We start from the raw sequence: 15,801 nt of genomic DNA on the forward strand, positions 1-15,801 counted from the left end.
ATGCCTCCGCAGCTCAGGCTGCCCCACGTGGGCTGCTGGGGCCCTTCCCACTCTGCCTGTGTCCCTTCAAGTTTCTGTCTCTGTGGTGCCCTCTCCCCACTTTTCTGCACACCCAGCTTTCATTCTCTGCCCTGAATTCCTATCAATGCCTCTTCTCCATTTTCTCTTCTCCTTTATTGATCTCTGCTTTTGATACTCCACTTCTTGGTCTTTCTGCCTTTTATTGATGTCCCTCCGTCTTTCTTTTCATTGATCTGACCCTCCAGTTCTCTTTCTGTCTCTCTTTCTCCCCCTCCCCTCCTGCTCTTTGCCCCTCTCCTGCTCTTCATCCTCACTCCCAACCCCCAGCCCCTGGAGTTGAGTGCATGGATCTTTTTTTTTAATTTACATTTTTTTCTTTCTGGGTTGCTGGAATAAACGGGACCTTTGACATTTGACGCTTCGGTTGCTCTGTGTGTCCATTGGTGGCCGAGTTGGAGGTGAAGCCTGAGCTTGGAGCCCCATCCCCACTGAGCCCCTGTCCCATTCAACCAGGGGCAAGCAAGACCAGCCTGGAGCCCCCATTCGCCAGGGTGAGCCCTTTGGGGAGACGAATGAGGAGATCTGATCCAAGGTGTTTCAATCAAAAGCGATTCGTTTAAAAGCAATTTGATCAAAACATCTGAGAATCCTCTAACAAGGATGGAAATTGGCCTCAAACAAATATTCCCTGTCGCTGGCTTTTCACTCATTGATCCATCCAGTGCTTCGCTGAGCTGTCTGGCAATGTTTTAATGGGTTTTAAACAGTTTGGCTACTTTTAAGAATCTGGGTATCAGAGGTTAGGGCCCTGCCAAATTTATCCCCTTTCTTCTCTTTCAGCTTTGTAACTTGAAAAATCGTTTCAAAACAAGTCACCCCTGGTGGGTTGCTCTGGTGGTCTGGCCGTCAGTGGAACCCAGCACACTCCATGCCTGGAGCCTGTGTGCAGGAAGGGGCTGGGCCAGGGTGCTTCCTAACATGGGGACCAAACTCGTGGAGGAGACAGCCAGGCAGGCAGGAGGAATCAGAGGAGGGAGGAAAGAGGTGCAGGGTCAGGAAGAGGCTGGCAAAGTAAGAGGCCAGATGCTCTGGAGCCTTAGAAACCTAGCTAAAGGTAGGGCTGAGGGGCTGGAGGTGTCACAGAACGGGGAGAACAAAACCAAGTGCTTTCAATACCTCGTCTGGTGAGCTATGTGAGGCATGCTGAAGGGATGAAGCTGGGGACCAGGGAGGTGTCAAAAGTTGAGGGGCAAGCAGATAAGACTGCAAGAGGGGTGGGAGAGTCATCCCTAGGGCTGTTTTTTTCTGGAATGGAGGTGAGGATGGTTCAGGGCTGCCCCCACCCTCCACGTTAGCCCTTCAGGTGGTCCCATGTGAACCCAGAGCAGAAAAATCTTGCAAAGGGCCCACTGGCCCAGAACTCTGCGGCCACAGGAAGGTGGTGGTGCTCCTCCCAAAGGCTTATGTCCCCATCTCTAATTAATGGCCTTCCTGATTAAATCATCTCCGCTTTGCGCTGGCATCTCCGGGAACTTGGACACTGGGGCCATATTGGGAATGAACCCCATGAATAATAAATGGGGCTGCCTAATGCACTCATTTAAAACCAATTTTTAAAGAAATTCTCCAGAACAATTAATTTCCATTTAAATGAACAAGTGTGACATCGGAAAAGGACGGGTTCCTGGGTTAACACCTGAAGCTGCACTTTGATCCATACCAACTGAAAAAACAAATAAAAACGTCACAGGTCTGGGATGCTCGGAACACTGTACCACCCCCAAACACTTACATTTATCTGGAGGCAGATTTCCAAGGTGAGGGGACAGGGTGGTTTATCCATCTGATACTGAACCCTCCAGAGTAGGGTCATGACTGGAGGATGCTGATTCAGCCTTTGTCCAGAATATGCTGAGACACGGAGATCCACTTCTCACACCAAGAACAGAGCTGATGGGACCCGTCAGTCACATCCGTACCTCAAGTCTCCAGAGCCCGGGCACCTGGCACACAACTGCCCACTCTCTCTCCCGCACACAGGCTCAGCAATCCTTCTACTTTCACGTTTGGGGTTTTGTTCCAACCAAGGGTGAGCAAGGGGAGAACACCGCCCCTCGAGGCCAGAACCGTCTGTGTCTGCCTGTCTTAGGCTGCCACTGTTAATTCTGTAATGTCCCGGTCATTATAGACAGGGACCTGGCTACATCCAGGAAGTTGTAATAACCCTGTTTGCCCTGAGGTGACCACCTCTAGCCCTGCCCAGTAGCCAGAGGCCAGGACTGATGCACATGGCAGAGGAGTGGAACCAGCTCTCTGGGTCAGGGCCTGGCCTGGGAGGGGGTGGGGCGTTCAGTGGCTGAGCCCTTGCCAAGCGAGTGCTCATCTTAAGCACTGGGAAGGAAAAAAAATATCAGAGGAGACTACACTGTCACCATCCTAAAGGCTTGGGATTTACAGCTCCAATTCTGGGCAAGAGGGGTGGGTGAGAATGTGGAGCAGGTGAGGGAAGCACAGCTACTTAATAATGAATCACTCAGACAGTGAGTGGGCTCCGGGGGCAGATTTGTCTAATAGCAATGTTCTTTGAGTTTTGGCCACTGCATGGATAGACAGGGAAGGGGAAGGACGAGGTCCAGGGTCTCTCAGCATGGCACAGGACACACACGCACACACACACTTTGTGGATGCCCAAAGTGACAGTGCCATAAACACTATTTCTGGCCTCACACAGGGTAACGGTATGCCCCTCCTTGGCAGCATTTCAGACTCAGCAGGAGCCCGAGGGAGATCCTTCCCTGAGTTCTTGTGTCACAAATCAGAACACAGGGCTATTCTTCCCTTGGAGCAGCACTCAGCAAAACCTGCTCCCCAACCCCTCACTTCCAATCATCCCCAGGGGCTCCCCTGTACCAGGAGCAGTGCAATCGCCTCCCCAACCCCACCCAACTGTTGCTGCAGACAGCAGGGCTACCGCCTGCCTGCCTCACAGCCCCCATGATGGAACATTCTGCAAGGAGGTGTAGCCAACCAAGCCGGCTCTCCTCAGCCCAGCAGAGCTGGGAAGAAACTCATTAAACCTTCCTAATGACAAACGCTCCAGCAGGCGGCTGGTGGGGAGAGCGATTGCTCCAGAAACCAGCCAGATGGGAGCAGGCTCAGGTGATTGTTTATGAGTCTCAGCCCTGGAGTTGGGGGTGGGGGCTCCCTTGGGATTCAGCCTTATTTTGCAGGTCCCCAAGCTTTGCCAGCTTGGCTACCCCCACAATCCAGGCTGGTCCCACCAAGTGAGGGGGCCGTGGGTGGGAGAACCACTTCTACATCTAAATGACTCTCAATAGCCCCCGTCCCAGGCCATGGCAGAGGCAGCTGCGGAGGTGAAAGTGGACAGGCAGGCCACACTCGCAGCTGTCCACCCTGGCAGGGGCCCTACCCAGAGGTGGAGGAAGAGGGTTCACCTCCCCCTGCCCCAGGCATCCTCTCAGCTCCACAACAGCCAGTGGAAGCCGCACTCTGCTCCCCACTCTGTTCCTCTGCTCAGCCCCTTCCGCCAGGATCTCTGCTGACAGCGGCACCTGGTATTAGCCCACTTCCAGGGGGCTTATATTACCATGGTAACAGCAGCTGCAGAGGGTGCTGGGTCTGGCAGCTGGACCCAGGAACAAACTGTTGGAAGTGCTCCAGGTGACAGGGATACAGGCATCAGGATGCTGGGTGTGATTTGTTCTAATCTGACAGTGGCTTGTGTGTATGAGGGTAGGGAACGGGTGAAGAGCACCCAGCACTGAGGGGCCTCAGCCTGGCTCCCCCAGGAACAACTGGCAGGTCCACTGGCTCCATTCCCAACCCGCTGAATGGAGGCCGTCAGGTGAGCGAGGTGGGGCCCCTGCATCCTGGGACAGGCCCTGGGGAGGGCGTGGCACACCCTGCATGGTCTCGGGCTGGAAGGTGCCCCATGGCCCTGGTAGTCCTATAACTGGGAAGAACGCCCATAGGACCACCCTGGTACAGTAAAAGGGAGGTTCCAGGGCACGAAGAACAGTGTGAACAACTTGGGATGATGGACAATGATCCCCTCTCTGCACGACGGCCCCCACACCTCACCAGGGAAGAAAAGAGACACAGGACGGCAGAGCAGTGGTTCCAGGTTTAATGGGGGAGCAAGGGGTGCTGCACTGCCGCCCAAAGGGCCCGCAGCTGGGCGGCTGGCACGGAGCATTTGCTTTTTGCAACTAAACAGAGGAATGGGGCAAACCGAGAACCCAACAACTCAGGCCTTGCTGCCTGCCTGCCTCTGGGACCTGGGGGACAGGTCACCCCCACTCCCCTGGGTCTGGGAGCCTCCCGACCCCCATTGCCCTTTGAAGTCAGTTACTTCAGGGGAGTCTGGCGGGGAGAGCCCCACCTGCAGGTAGAACAGGGAGCGGAAGCCCAGAGCTCCCAATCTCGAAGAGCCCCCCTTCAGCCATTTTGGAAACAATAAATACTGCGTGACGGTAGCAGGGAGGAGCACTCACTGGCCAGCGGGCAGCAGGGGAGCTGGTGGGTCCCGCGGCCCTGCCCCACCCTGCAGGCCAGCCCGGGCCGCCCACACTCCTCACTCCGTGCGTAGGATGATGTGGATACCAGAATCCGTGAATACGGGCCCGCTCATCTCCCCTGTCCGCAGCGCAAATGAGGCGTCTTCAAATGGCTTCTGCATCTGACCTAGGAACCATGAGGGACAATGGAGAGGAAGGGTTCAGCGAGTCAGTGCAGGGCCAGAAGGAGGCAGGTGAGTCGAGCCACAGAAGATGCGGCTCCTGCCTGTACCCACCCCTACTCATCCATCACTGAGTTTATGGCCTGTCACAGAGCAGAGCTGCAGCCTAGCCGGAGGTGGCAAGGCCATTAGGAGGCCCTGGGAAGCCTGAGGACAGCATGAGGGATGGCAGGCAGAGCCGCTGCCACCATTATGCATTTAGAGGCGCATTTTGGTGATGAACTCCTCTCCCTGGGCCTGGCTCCCCACACGGGCACATCATCTGTCCCACAGGCCTCCTGGGGTGGGTGAGGGCGGGACTCCCCCTCTTTGGCAGAGGTCTGAATACCATAGCCCACCCCAGGCCTGTAGACCCTGAGGACTGAGGAAGGCCGGCAGAGAGGAAGAAAGGGGGAGAGGAGAAAGGAGGTGGTGGGAGGAGGCAGCCAGGCCACCGTGGCTCCCTGATTTCCTTTGTCCTGGACAGATGGGCCTAAACTCAGGGCTGCTGACCTGCCCTCTCCCCTGGCCCTGGTTTCCCCACTTGTGAGACTGGAGAGGAGATTCTGGGGGACTCCGCTCAATAGCCCTGACAAAAGGGAATGCTAACAACAGGATGGAACCAACCTTTATGGGCCCTGATGGGGACAACTGTGTAAAGACGCACAGACCCTGGGAGGGAAAGACATCAGGAAGAAGACTGTGCTGCCCCTACTCGCTCCTGGCTGCCAGCTCCCCAGGCAGGGCAGCCGCAACAGCCTGAGGAAGGGACTGTGCTGCCACCTGGTGGGCTGGGAAGCCCTGTGTGACAAGGGCCACACTCCTCCCAGCCTCTACTGCCCTCCTGGCTGCAGGTGGTCCCCAGGTGGTCCTAGGGTAGGGTGGTGCCCTTTCCTTGCCCACCTCTGCTGAAGGCACCCAGGTCTCCCCTGGCCTTGGCAGAGCTGCAGTCGCTGAACTGTGAGGCCAGAGACTCAAAGTCTTCCTCTCCCGACTTGATCTTCTGGATGTAGCCTGCGGGGACAGGAAAAAGAGCCCCACGTCAGGGGCAGGGCAGAAGGCCATCCCCAAGGGGGTGTAAGCCCTCCTCTGATCACTGTGCACGCTCCTCACAGACACTGCAGGCCACAAGCGCTCCCTGCACTCACACAGTCTTCTGTTCGTGCACTGCACGAGTCCATGAAGAGGTGCCTTCCACGTGCATGCCCAGGGACACAACCAACCCTGTCACCCATTTGCATGTACCTGTGCCTGTGATCCTACAGTGATACTGATGGCCAAGCCAGTCTCCCCCTCTCCCCTCCCTCTCTCTCACACACACACACACCGACCTCCTCCCATCCCCCAACACACAATACTTAGGAGGAAAATCTACCTCTAAGTTACAATAGGGAGTAAGAACAGGAGATGGGAAACCGAAGGGATGGCGGACCCCACAGCAGGAGGCTCACCCAGCCCCAGGGTAGTCTGAGAAGGTTTAGGACAGGCAGGAGGCCAGGGTACGAGCCCAGGTCTGCACAGAGGCCAGCCAAGCCCTCACCTTTGGGCCTCAGTTCTCACTCGGGACAGGGGAGACAAGCCCTGAGATCACTGGAGCATTGAGAAGAGAACCCAAGGGGACTCCAAGGGATGCTGTGTCAGCCCTGTGCACGGGGGTCCCATAGGCAAGAGACACGGCTCTTCCCTGACAGGTGTCTGGCAGAGCCCCAGATGTGCAGTCCAAACCAGCCCCACTGGACCACAATTCTCCTGGAGGGAGAGGAAGCCAGGGGCAAGGGAGGAAGGAAAAGGACCCCAGCAGAGGGGAGTGAGAGGGCAGTGCCAAGAATCTGGGTGACTCAGGGGAGTGAGAGGGCAGTGCCAAGAATCTGGGTGACTCAGGTTTTGGAGCAGAACGTGTAAGATCTGAACACGTGTGCACAAATGTGTGTGTGTGTGCGCACTAGGGGTGAGGATGTGCAGTGTAAGTATGCAGCATGTGTCAGAGTGTACTGGTGTCCAGGCACGGGTGTAACCGTATGTGCACACACGCATATGCGCGCCAGGTAGGGAGGAGCTGCCTGTCGCCTTCCTGAGTCCAGGCAGTCCCTGAGGTGGCCAGGAGTCTGTGACACAGATACAGGACAGTCTATCCTGTCCTCCCTTCATGACCCTCCAGCTTGATAAGCAGCCTTGGCACATGTGAGCATTCTGGCCATCTCCTTCCCAAGTTCCCAGGGCAATGGCCCCAGACCCTGGAGCAGCCCTTGGTGATCTTGGACCCTGTACCACTTTCCTGCCGGACCCAGAAGTTGCTCTGTGGAGTGCACCAGGGACTATACCCACCCCACCCATCTGGCTGAGCAACTGGGCACCAGCCCACAGCTGCCATTGTCTCAAGATGTGAGGGTCACCCAACACATTTTTGCCTTTGCAAAATCACCAACACTTCCACCAATTAATTCCACCGACCTACACAAAGCCAAAATGCCTGTCAGCCAGCCTGGAGTAACCACCTCTGACACACCCACCTGGTGCCGGCTTGAGCCCCATGGGGATCTTGCTGGATCTGCCTCAGGTTCCTGTGGGATGCGAATGCCACCCTAATAAACACGACTGGCACCAAAGTAGAAACAGTGTGACTGAGAGAGCATGAATGTTGTTCCTGTCTGGCAAAACACGTCATGGCAGTGACTTCCACATTGATCTGCACACTGCCAGAGCATACAGCTCAACTGCACCTGCATCATCACCTGCACCTGTCTCCCAGACTACCAATCTTGCCAGCGTGCTACTGTGACACACAGTACAGTACCAGGCAATGAGTGAGGTGCTGACAAAGTTGCCTCTACTCCTCTCTGCCCTGCCCATCCCTGGAGGCGCTGCCTGATGCCTGTCAGACAAGCACGTTGGTTATACAAGGCTCCTTCCTGCTCCCTGTTTGGGCTTCATGGAATACCCAGGTCTGGCTGGAACCCACCCTCCTAGGCTACCAAGGGGTCCCCTTGTGCCAATGCATCCATCAGCAACTCTGAGGCTGAACCAGACATCCCTAGTTACCCTCCTCTCCTCTTCTTTCTGGCTTTCTGAGTGTACCCCAGCCTTAGCCGTACAGCACCAAGTTTCCCCACCTCTCCTTCTGAGTGGACCACAGTCAGCCAGTCAAGGAATCCTGATGCACAGTGCCCCTGGGTACCTGCCTGCCTCCTGGCAGCAGAACTGCATGCAGGAGCCCAGCACCCACAGAGCTAAGCCCACAGCCTTCCCTGTACAAGTGTCACCTTGCTGCACCCCGCAGCAGATGGGGCCACAGGGATCCCTAAGACTGGACTGCTTAGGGCTTTCTCAAACACATTCAGTGTGTAAGCCATTTCCACTTAAAAATGAATAAGAGCCACGCTTTGACCTCACAGTTCACATCACCCAGATCAACCTGACAAACCAGCTCTCTTAGAATATGTTCTGTTTTGATGGAGCCTCACACAAATTTTTAAAAAAAACCTTTTTCATTCTGAGTTTTCCTTCTTTTGACAATGACCTGAAAGTGGTTGGTTCCATGTGTCCCCTCAGCAGCTCAGTCTACACATGCCCCTACCACGATGATGTCACTCCTACTCCTGCCCCACCCCACTGCCTCCACCTCCAGGCCTTTTCTTAGTTCTGCTGGGCACCAGCCTATGTCTTCCGGTCTTTCCTGCAAGCTTCCCAAAGCCCCTACTGCGTGAGGTGCCCTCTGTGGATGCTGCCTTTACCACTGTCCTGTGTGTGTGTGTGTCAAGGACAGGGGCTGGGTCGACTTTGTTCATCACTATCCCTGCCGGCACCCAGCAGTGTACCCAAAACAGGTATTCCCCGGTGTCCAAGGAATTCATGAATTAACAAGACAGAAAAGGCCACAGGGAAGGAGGGAAAAGGGAACCACCACTGGAATCTCCTGACTTTTGTACCTGAACCTTAAGTGTCAATGTGGAGGCCAGACTTCCTGAGCCTCCTCCAGGAGCAGGCCCTGCCTCACTGATTGCAACTACACCCGTCTCAAGATGGCGCCCGTCTCAAATCTGATCAACAGGGCTCCACCAGGGAGGGCTCTCGCTGAGAACTACCCAGACCCAGGGCAGACTCTCCAGGAACAGGGGCCTTCTCCCTGCTTCAGGGTGTTCAGGAGTCCCTGAAATTGCATGCAAAACATAAGAAGACACATCTCCGCTGGCAGCTCTAGGCTGGCCTGCTCACAGCATATCCCTGAGACCTAGAAGGACTCCAACTGCTGGGTTCAAATCCCAGCTCTGCTGCTTCTGAGCTCTGCATGTCTGGTAGGTCCGCCTCTTTGAATCTCACACTCACTGGCCTATAAAATGGGGTAATAAGAGCTTCCACCTTGGGGGGCTGTTCTGAGGAGTAAACGACCACTGGAGCAATGGCTGGTGCAGAGAAAGTCATTCACAGATAGGAGCTGAATGTCTGTGTCCCCAAATGCATAAAATGAAGCCCTGGCCTCCAGTGTGACTGTGTTGGGAGGCAGGGGCCTCTAACAGAGTAATTAGTGTTCTTATAAGAATAGACACTGACAGGTGTGGTGGCATGTGCCTGTAGTCCCATCTATGTGGGAAGATCACTTGAGCCCAGGAGTTCCACACCAGCCTCAGCAAGGTAGCAAGACTTACTCTCAAAAGGAAAAAAAAAAAGAGACTCTTCTTTCTCTCTCTCTCTCTGCACTAGCACTAAGGAAAGGTCATGTGAGGACTCATCAAGAAGACAGCTGCTGGGGGCTGGGGCTCAGGCTCAGCAGTAGCGCGCTAGCCTAGCACGTGTGAGGCCCTGGGTTCGATCCACAGCACCACATAAAAATAAATAAATAAAGTACAGGTATTGAAAAAAAAAGAAGATGACAGATGTCCGCAAGCCAAGAGAGGCCTTGCTAAGAACCAAGCTTCCATTAGGCTGGAACCCGATCTGGGCCTTCTGCTCTCCAGACCGTGAGAGGATAAATTTCTATTGTTGAAGCCACCCAGTCTAGTCTCTTGTTATGGCAACCTAAGCTGATATGCCATAGATACTTAAGAGAGAGTGAATGAACAAATGGGGTGACCCCCTGAACCTAAAAAGATTTAATTAGAGACAAACTTCCCACGTTCCCACCACATCCTATAGGCTCCTTCCAGTCCAAGAACCTTAGGGGAAAGGGTCTGCTCAGGGAAACAGGTGACAGGATTAGGTCTGCTGTCCCAGAAGACCAAGGATCCACAGGTGGGACCGCCTGAGACTAATAGGCTGGAAGGATGCCACTGACCCGGGGAACACCAAGCCACAGAAGCTCACTGACCCTGGAGCCTTGGAAAGGGTACGTGAGAAGGAGTGCTACTCGTTCTCTGAGCCTCGGGTCCTGGGCAAGCAGGAGGGTCTTGGAACAATGGGGAACAGAAAATGAGGGCCTGTCCATGGTCTGGCCTCCTCAGACAAGGACACCAACAAAATACCCGGCTGGGCCTTGGATTCCTGACAGTCTCTGGCTGTAGCCCAACAGTTACAGGAGAACCAATGCTGGGAAAAGTAGCCTCAGCAGAAATGTAGAGGCACTGGTTCTGCTGTGGGCAGTCTGTCCTCAGGGTGGAGAGGAAACACCAGCTCTAAATGGGCACCGATGACACTCATTAGCCTGCAAGATGGGGTGGGCACTGCCCAAATCATCATCTCCTGATCACCTGGAACAAGCCCAGGATGGGGAAGAACATTCACTTTCCTGGGACAGAAAACAAGGCCTGGATGCCCAACACTTGCTGACACGACACAGAAGCATCTGGTTCCCCAGTGCACTCTGGCTAGGGCCATCTCACCGATCCTCCAGCTGACCACCAAGGGTCTTGTCTCAGTCCGAGAAGACAGTGAAGCAAGGTTAGGAGAAGGAGGTCATGGTCCAAGGTCAGTGGAGGGTCTCTGGCTGAGCCACTAGGCCACCTGCATCCCTGCTCAAATCTCTTTCCAGGGGCTTCAGGACAGCAACAGGGGCTGCCCATGAACACAGAACCTGTCCTGGCCCGAGCTTCCCCACAGCATGTGCCGAATGACTGGGACCAAGAGAGAGCCCATGACTACTGGATTTTCATGGCCACCCTGGCCCTGTTCTACAGGTCAGCAAATGAGGCTCTCATAATGAAGACACTTGCTCTGTTCCACAGGCTGGCCTGGAACCAGACCTGCAAGGGTGGGTCCTACGGTCCTGACCTTACATCACCTTCTCCTGAATACCTAATCCCTGCCCACCTATCCATCACCAAGTCCTCCTAATTCTGTCTCCTAAACATCTCTAGAATTTGCTCCCCCTCACTTCTAATCCCACCCCACCCCCAAGTTCAAATCACATTGTCTCTAGCTGCAATTACTCCCACAGCTTCCATGGGGCCCTCCTGAACAGACAGGCGTGGAATTCCTGCTGCCATTCCCAACTGAGTCCGTGTCTACTTAAAGTTAGTCCAAGGGCCTAACTGCTTGGTATCTTCAGACATCCCGCAGGATCCCCACCAACCACAAGGGAAGACAAGACACTCTCACTTGCCATGCTCACACCTGTGTCCTCTTACCATCCCCACCTGCCTCAGACCTCTCTCACTGGGATCACCTCACCTCACACATCTGTCTCCAGCCTGGCTCCTCTGCTGAACCCCAGGCCCTTTCCCAGTCTCTTCCTTAGCCCCAAAGATTTAATGAGTTCCTCCCAGACTGGGCCTCTTCCCAAGTGCCCTCTACTGGAGATGGTACCTCTGTCATTCCATCTCCAAACGCCCAAGAGGAGTCTTGGTCACTTATGGAGTGCAGGGGCCTCAGAACAGGGAACGCTAGCACTGGGACGACTTAAGAGGTCATCCTATAATTCCTTCTAGCCACTTCCTCCTAGTCTCCTGGGGCAGCCAGACGCCCCTCAAAACAGCCTGGGTTCTGAGCCTTCTGGCTTCCCGACCCTTCACATTCCAGCCACACAGATCTTTCCTGAAGGCACAGCACCGGGGCCCCTCTCCTGGTTCCACGTGACCCGTGCTTCCTGCTGCCTCCAGGATGGATCCAAACCCCTCACCTCACTCAGGACCCTCCTCCCCTAGCTGGGTTCTGCCCCTGAAGGGTTTCATGCCCCTCTAGTCCTCCTGTACAATTCTCCCCAGATTTCTGGCTACACCCTAGCCCCCTCCATTATTTCTGCCCCCTGTCCTCTGCCAGGAATCCTCCTTGCTTGCCACTGGCCCACATGGTTCAAAGAGCTGTGTCTGTCTGACAGAACTTCCTTTTACATCCCCACCCAAGATGGTTACCACCAGGACACGTAGCTTCTGAACGCCTAAAGTGAAGCTGATGAGAATGAGAAACCATTTTTAATTTTATTTCATTTTAATTAGTTTAAACAGAAATAGCTGTATATAGTAGTGGTTGCCACACTGAGAGCTCCAGTCCAAGGTTCTGCCAACTATGGCCCACAGGCCAAATCCTGCCTGGTTTGGTAAAGGAGGCTTTCCCAGCACACAGCCACAGCCATGTGTTTACATATTGTCCACAGCTACTATGGAGTTTCAAGGCAGAGCTGGCAAAAACTGCATGGCCCACAAAACCTAAACTACACACAGTCTTTGCTAACCTTGCTTACAGACTACAGTGGTGACACAGATCAGGGTTGGGTACAACTTCCTCCCCAGGTCAGAGTAAACCCACCAACTCAATGCTTGTTCTACACTAGGCATTCACTTACATCATCTGAGTTAATCACAGCAACCCTGCAGGGCAGGAAGCTGTGATCCCCATTTTATAGGTGGAGAAACTGATACTCGGTCAGCCAACTCACACAGTCAAGGTCACACAGCTAATAATGGAAGAGATTAGATCTGTAATCAAGTTTTGAATCTGTGGCCAGTGCTCTTGAATGACTAGGCTTAGTTGCTGGGTACAGGAAGGTGTCAGGGACCAGAACCTTTATAGACTAGGGAAAAGGAACCCTAGGGTTAACAATCAAAACAACAACCAAAAAACCTGACTCCCTCCCTAATCTCAGGGGAAACAGGATTACCTTTTTCCCCCGTTCTAGGGGTATGTCTTTGCACACATACCCACCACAGGAACTAAATAGTTCAGACTTGGGGATGGCACCAGAAGATCTAAGAAATGACTATCTCCCAAATTAACAACGGAAGTACAGAGAACATGTGGAATGTAGCTTTTGATTAGCCTCTTTAAAAACACCCTGTTTCCCCTGAGGGGCAAAATCACAACCCCTGGACAGGAGTCCCCAGTGTTTCTCTTCTCAAGGCACTGCTGCTATCTAAACCCAGATGTGCCAGCCCGAGGGCTGGTCCTCTGCCCCTATCCCAAGGCTCGCCTTCAAATGCCACAGAGCAGAGAGAGGTGGTCATTTGAACCAAGCTTATGTCACATACAGGCACTTCTGTGTAGGCCAAGGTTATACCCGACAGCAGAACCAGGCTGGAGTGGAAGGTCTGATGTGACCTGAGAGGACTCCCTCCCAAGAAAGACCCTGCCCCAGCCCAGCTCACCATTGATCAGTTCCAGGGCCTCCTCCTTGGTCCGGGTGATCTTCTCCTGCCGCCAGGACGAGGGCCGCCTTGACTGACTATGCTTAACCAGCAGGTGTGAGCAGCGGACCCTGACAGGCTCCCCCTGCCCATTTTTGCTGCCACTGCTGCTGTTGCCACTGGGTCGCTCCCATTGGCTGGCGTTAGTGATGTGATTGAAGTAGTATACTCGGCCTGGAGGGGAGGACAGGAAGGATCTCAGCTGGGGCTATGATCACAGGATATCACCCTGGGCCCCTGACCAGAAACCAGGACAAGGACTGGCTTATGTGATGCCTTCACACAGCAAACCCACTGTGTGCCCACATGTGCCACAGGCTCTGAAGATGTAAACCAACAAGGCAGGACCAACATGTTAGCTCCCACAGAGCTAACACTGTATGTGGGGCCAAACAAGCATTAAACAAGCAAGACAAAATAATCAGCCAATGACAACTTCAGGAAGGAAAATAACCCAGAGTAACAAAAGAAGGGAAGGAGAGATTAGGGAGAATTTGCGATCAGCAGCCAAAACACCTGAGTTTAAATCTGGCTCAGCCACTACCCACTGCATGATCTATCTTCCCTGGGCATCAGTTTTCTCACCTGTAAAATGAAGAGCACCTGCCTACAGTGCTGCCTGAGTAAGTTTAACATCTGTAAATTGCCTAAGAGAGTCTGGCATATATTAAGAGTATAACAGCTTTTATTTTCTCCATTGCACAGATGACAAAACTGAGGCCTCACACTCTGCATCTCTGGTAACAGGTAATGTTTCCTGCACATTTATTCTGCTCTAGACACATAGAGAGGAGATAGGAATTGAACTCAGGTGTACCACACAACCAAAAGCTCTGCTTTTAACTCCCTACCCAATGTCCTATGATGCAAGCTAGGAAACAGCATTATTGGGGACCAGATGTTATGCAGGTGTTGAGGAGCATGAAAGAATGAAGATTGCAAATAAAAAACTTAAAGGAAGGACCCAGTAGACTCTGGGTATCACTCCAAGGGCCAAGAATTTGCCTGGGCTACATAGTGGACTTAGCACTGTGAAGGGCAGGATCATCCATCAAGAAGGCTGTAAGGGTTGCACTGAGCAGAAATGCAAGAATGGGACCAGAAGCAGGGTGTAGTGGCACAAGCCTGTAATTCCAGTGACTCAGGAGGCTGAGGCAGGAAGATCACAAGTTCGAGGCCAGCTTTAGCAACCGAGTAAGATCCTGTCTCAAAAAAGAAAAAATATGGGGTGAAGCTCAGTGATAAAGCACCCCTGGGTTCAATCCTCAGTACTGCAGGAAAAAAAAGAATAGACCCAGAGCTGGGCACAGTAGCAAGTTTATGCTGGAGGTTGCAGTCACACATCAGCTGCAGCAGGCTTGGCAAGAGCATGGATTCTGGGGGTAAATCCAGTGGAGCCACTGACTGAAACCTTAGCAATGCCTCAGTTTTCTCATTTGCAAAATGGGATCAAGAGAATAAGGACATCAAAACTCATGGAATTACTGTGAGAAGTCAATGTATGCAAAATTTTCACCAGAGCACCTGGTGTTCAATAAATAAGAATTATTATTGTGACTATGATTACTATGGGCTCTGGAGGAAGCAAAGTGATCCTGGACCTACTCAGAGATGCTGGACCAGCTTTTGCAGCTTTGGCAGTGAAGCAAGAGGTGGGCTTTGGAGGCAGACTGACTGGGGTAGAACCAGCCCCCAATCCTTAAAATGCATGATTTTGAACCTGTTCCTTAAGTGTCCTAGGCTCAGTTTCCTCACTTTTAAAATGGGAGTAATAACTACCCATCTCTCAGAGTTATGGCAATTCAGAGAACTTAAATACTTAAAGCACTAGCGATGCTCGGCGCTCAGATGCATGCCCAATTATCAACACTATTATTGTGGCAAATCCCACAATATCAGGCCCCACAATATCAGCCATCCTCAGATCATCACTGGCCGACATTGCAGACTCAGCAGTAGGGGTAGATGGTAGGGGCGTTAGCAGGAGTGAGTTGTGGATTTGCGGCATGGCAAGATCCTGAGGCCACGCCCTTTGCACGGTATTGGGGTGTCTTCCTCCCAAAGGTAAGGTACCCCCAGATCCAGTGGGTTGAAGAGACTTCCCCCGACAGCGTCAGGTGCATCAGGCCGAAACGCATCAGCCGGGCAGGCAGGACCACGGCTATTGCCTGGGAAGTGCCATGGGATCCCAGGTCCCTCACTCGCTCCGCCCACTGCCTCGGTTTCCTCGGGTCCCAGCTCCTAGGACTCAGCCCGCACAGGGCGGGTTGGGGCCGTTACCCGGGGGACGGTGTGAGGGGACAAGATCCCACGGAAGGAAGGTGGCGCCGCCGCGTCCGAGGGGGAAGCTCGAGCCCTGCTTCCGCGGGCTCGCGCGACCCCGCCCCAGCCCCGACCCCCGCGGCACCTGAGCTGCGGCTCATGCGCTTCTCCCAGCCGGGCGGCAGCTTCTCCTCGTCCGCCATCTTCCCTCCTGCCGCAGCGCCTGCTCCG

General features: G+C 53.8%; 1 protein-coding gene across 1 annotated transcript; it reads right to left on the minus strand.

The window, feature by feature from the left end:
- Positions 1–4,154: 4,154 nt before the first annotated feature.
- On the minus strand, positions 4,155–15,801 carry Pin1 (peptidylprolyl cis/trans isomerase, NIMA-interacting 1). The gene is made up of 4 exons (XM_026399713.2): positions 15,716–15,801; positions 13,270–13,482; positions 5,663–5,773; positions 4,155–4,725 (listed from the first exon to the last, which is right to left on the minus strand). The coding sequence occupies exons 1-4, from the start codon at positions 15,771–15,773 to the stop codon at positions 4,616–4,618; spliced, it is 492 nt and encodes a 163-aa protein (XP_026255498.2). The 5' UTR covers positions 15,774–15,801; the 3' UTR covers positions 4,155–4,615.

The sequence above is a fragment of the Urocitellus parryii genome, chromosome 3 (genome assembly GCF_045843805.1).
Source record: "Urocitellus parryii isolate mUroPar1 chromosome 3, mUroPar1.hap1, whole genome shotgun sequence".
Taxonomy (NCBI): domain Eukaryota; kingdom Metazoa; phylum Chordata; class Mammalia; order Rodentia; family Sciuridae; genus Urocitellus; species Urocitellus parryii.

What these genes read in the sequence shown, in the direction of transcription:
- Pin1 (XM_026399713.2), bottom strand. Translation starts at nt 15,773, where the DNA reads ATGGCGGACGAGGAGAAGCTGCCGCCCGGCTGGGAGAAGCGCATGAGC. An exon ending in GCGCATGAGCCGCAGCTCAG is followed by an intron (nt 13,483 to 15,715) that starts GTGCCGCGGGGG and finishes CCTCCCCTCCAG; the next exon opens with GCCGAGTATACTACTTCAAT. An exon ending in CCTGGGTGCCTTCAGCAGAG is followed by an intron (nt 4,726 to 5,662) that starts GTGGGCAAGGAA and finishes CATGGTTCCTAG; the next exon opens with GTCAGATGCAGAAGCCATTT.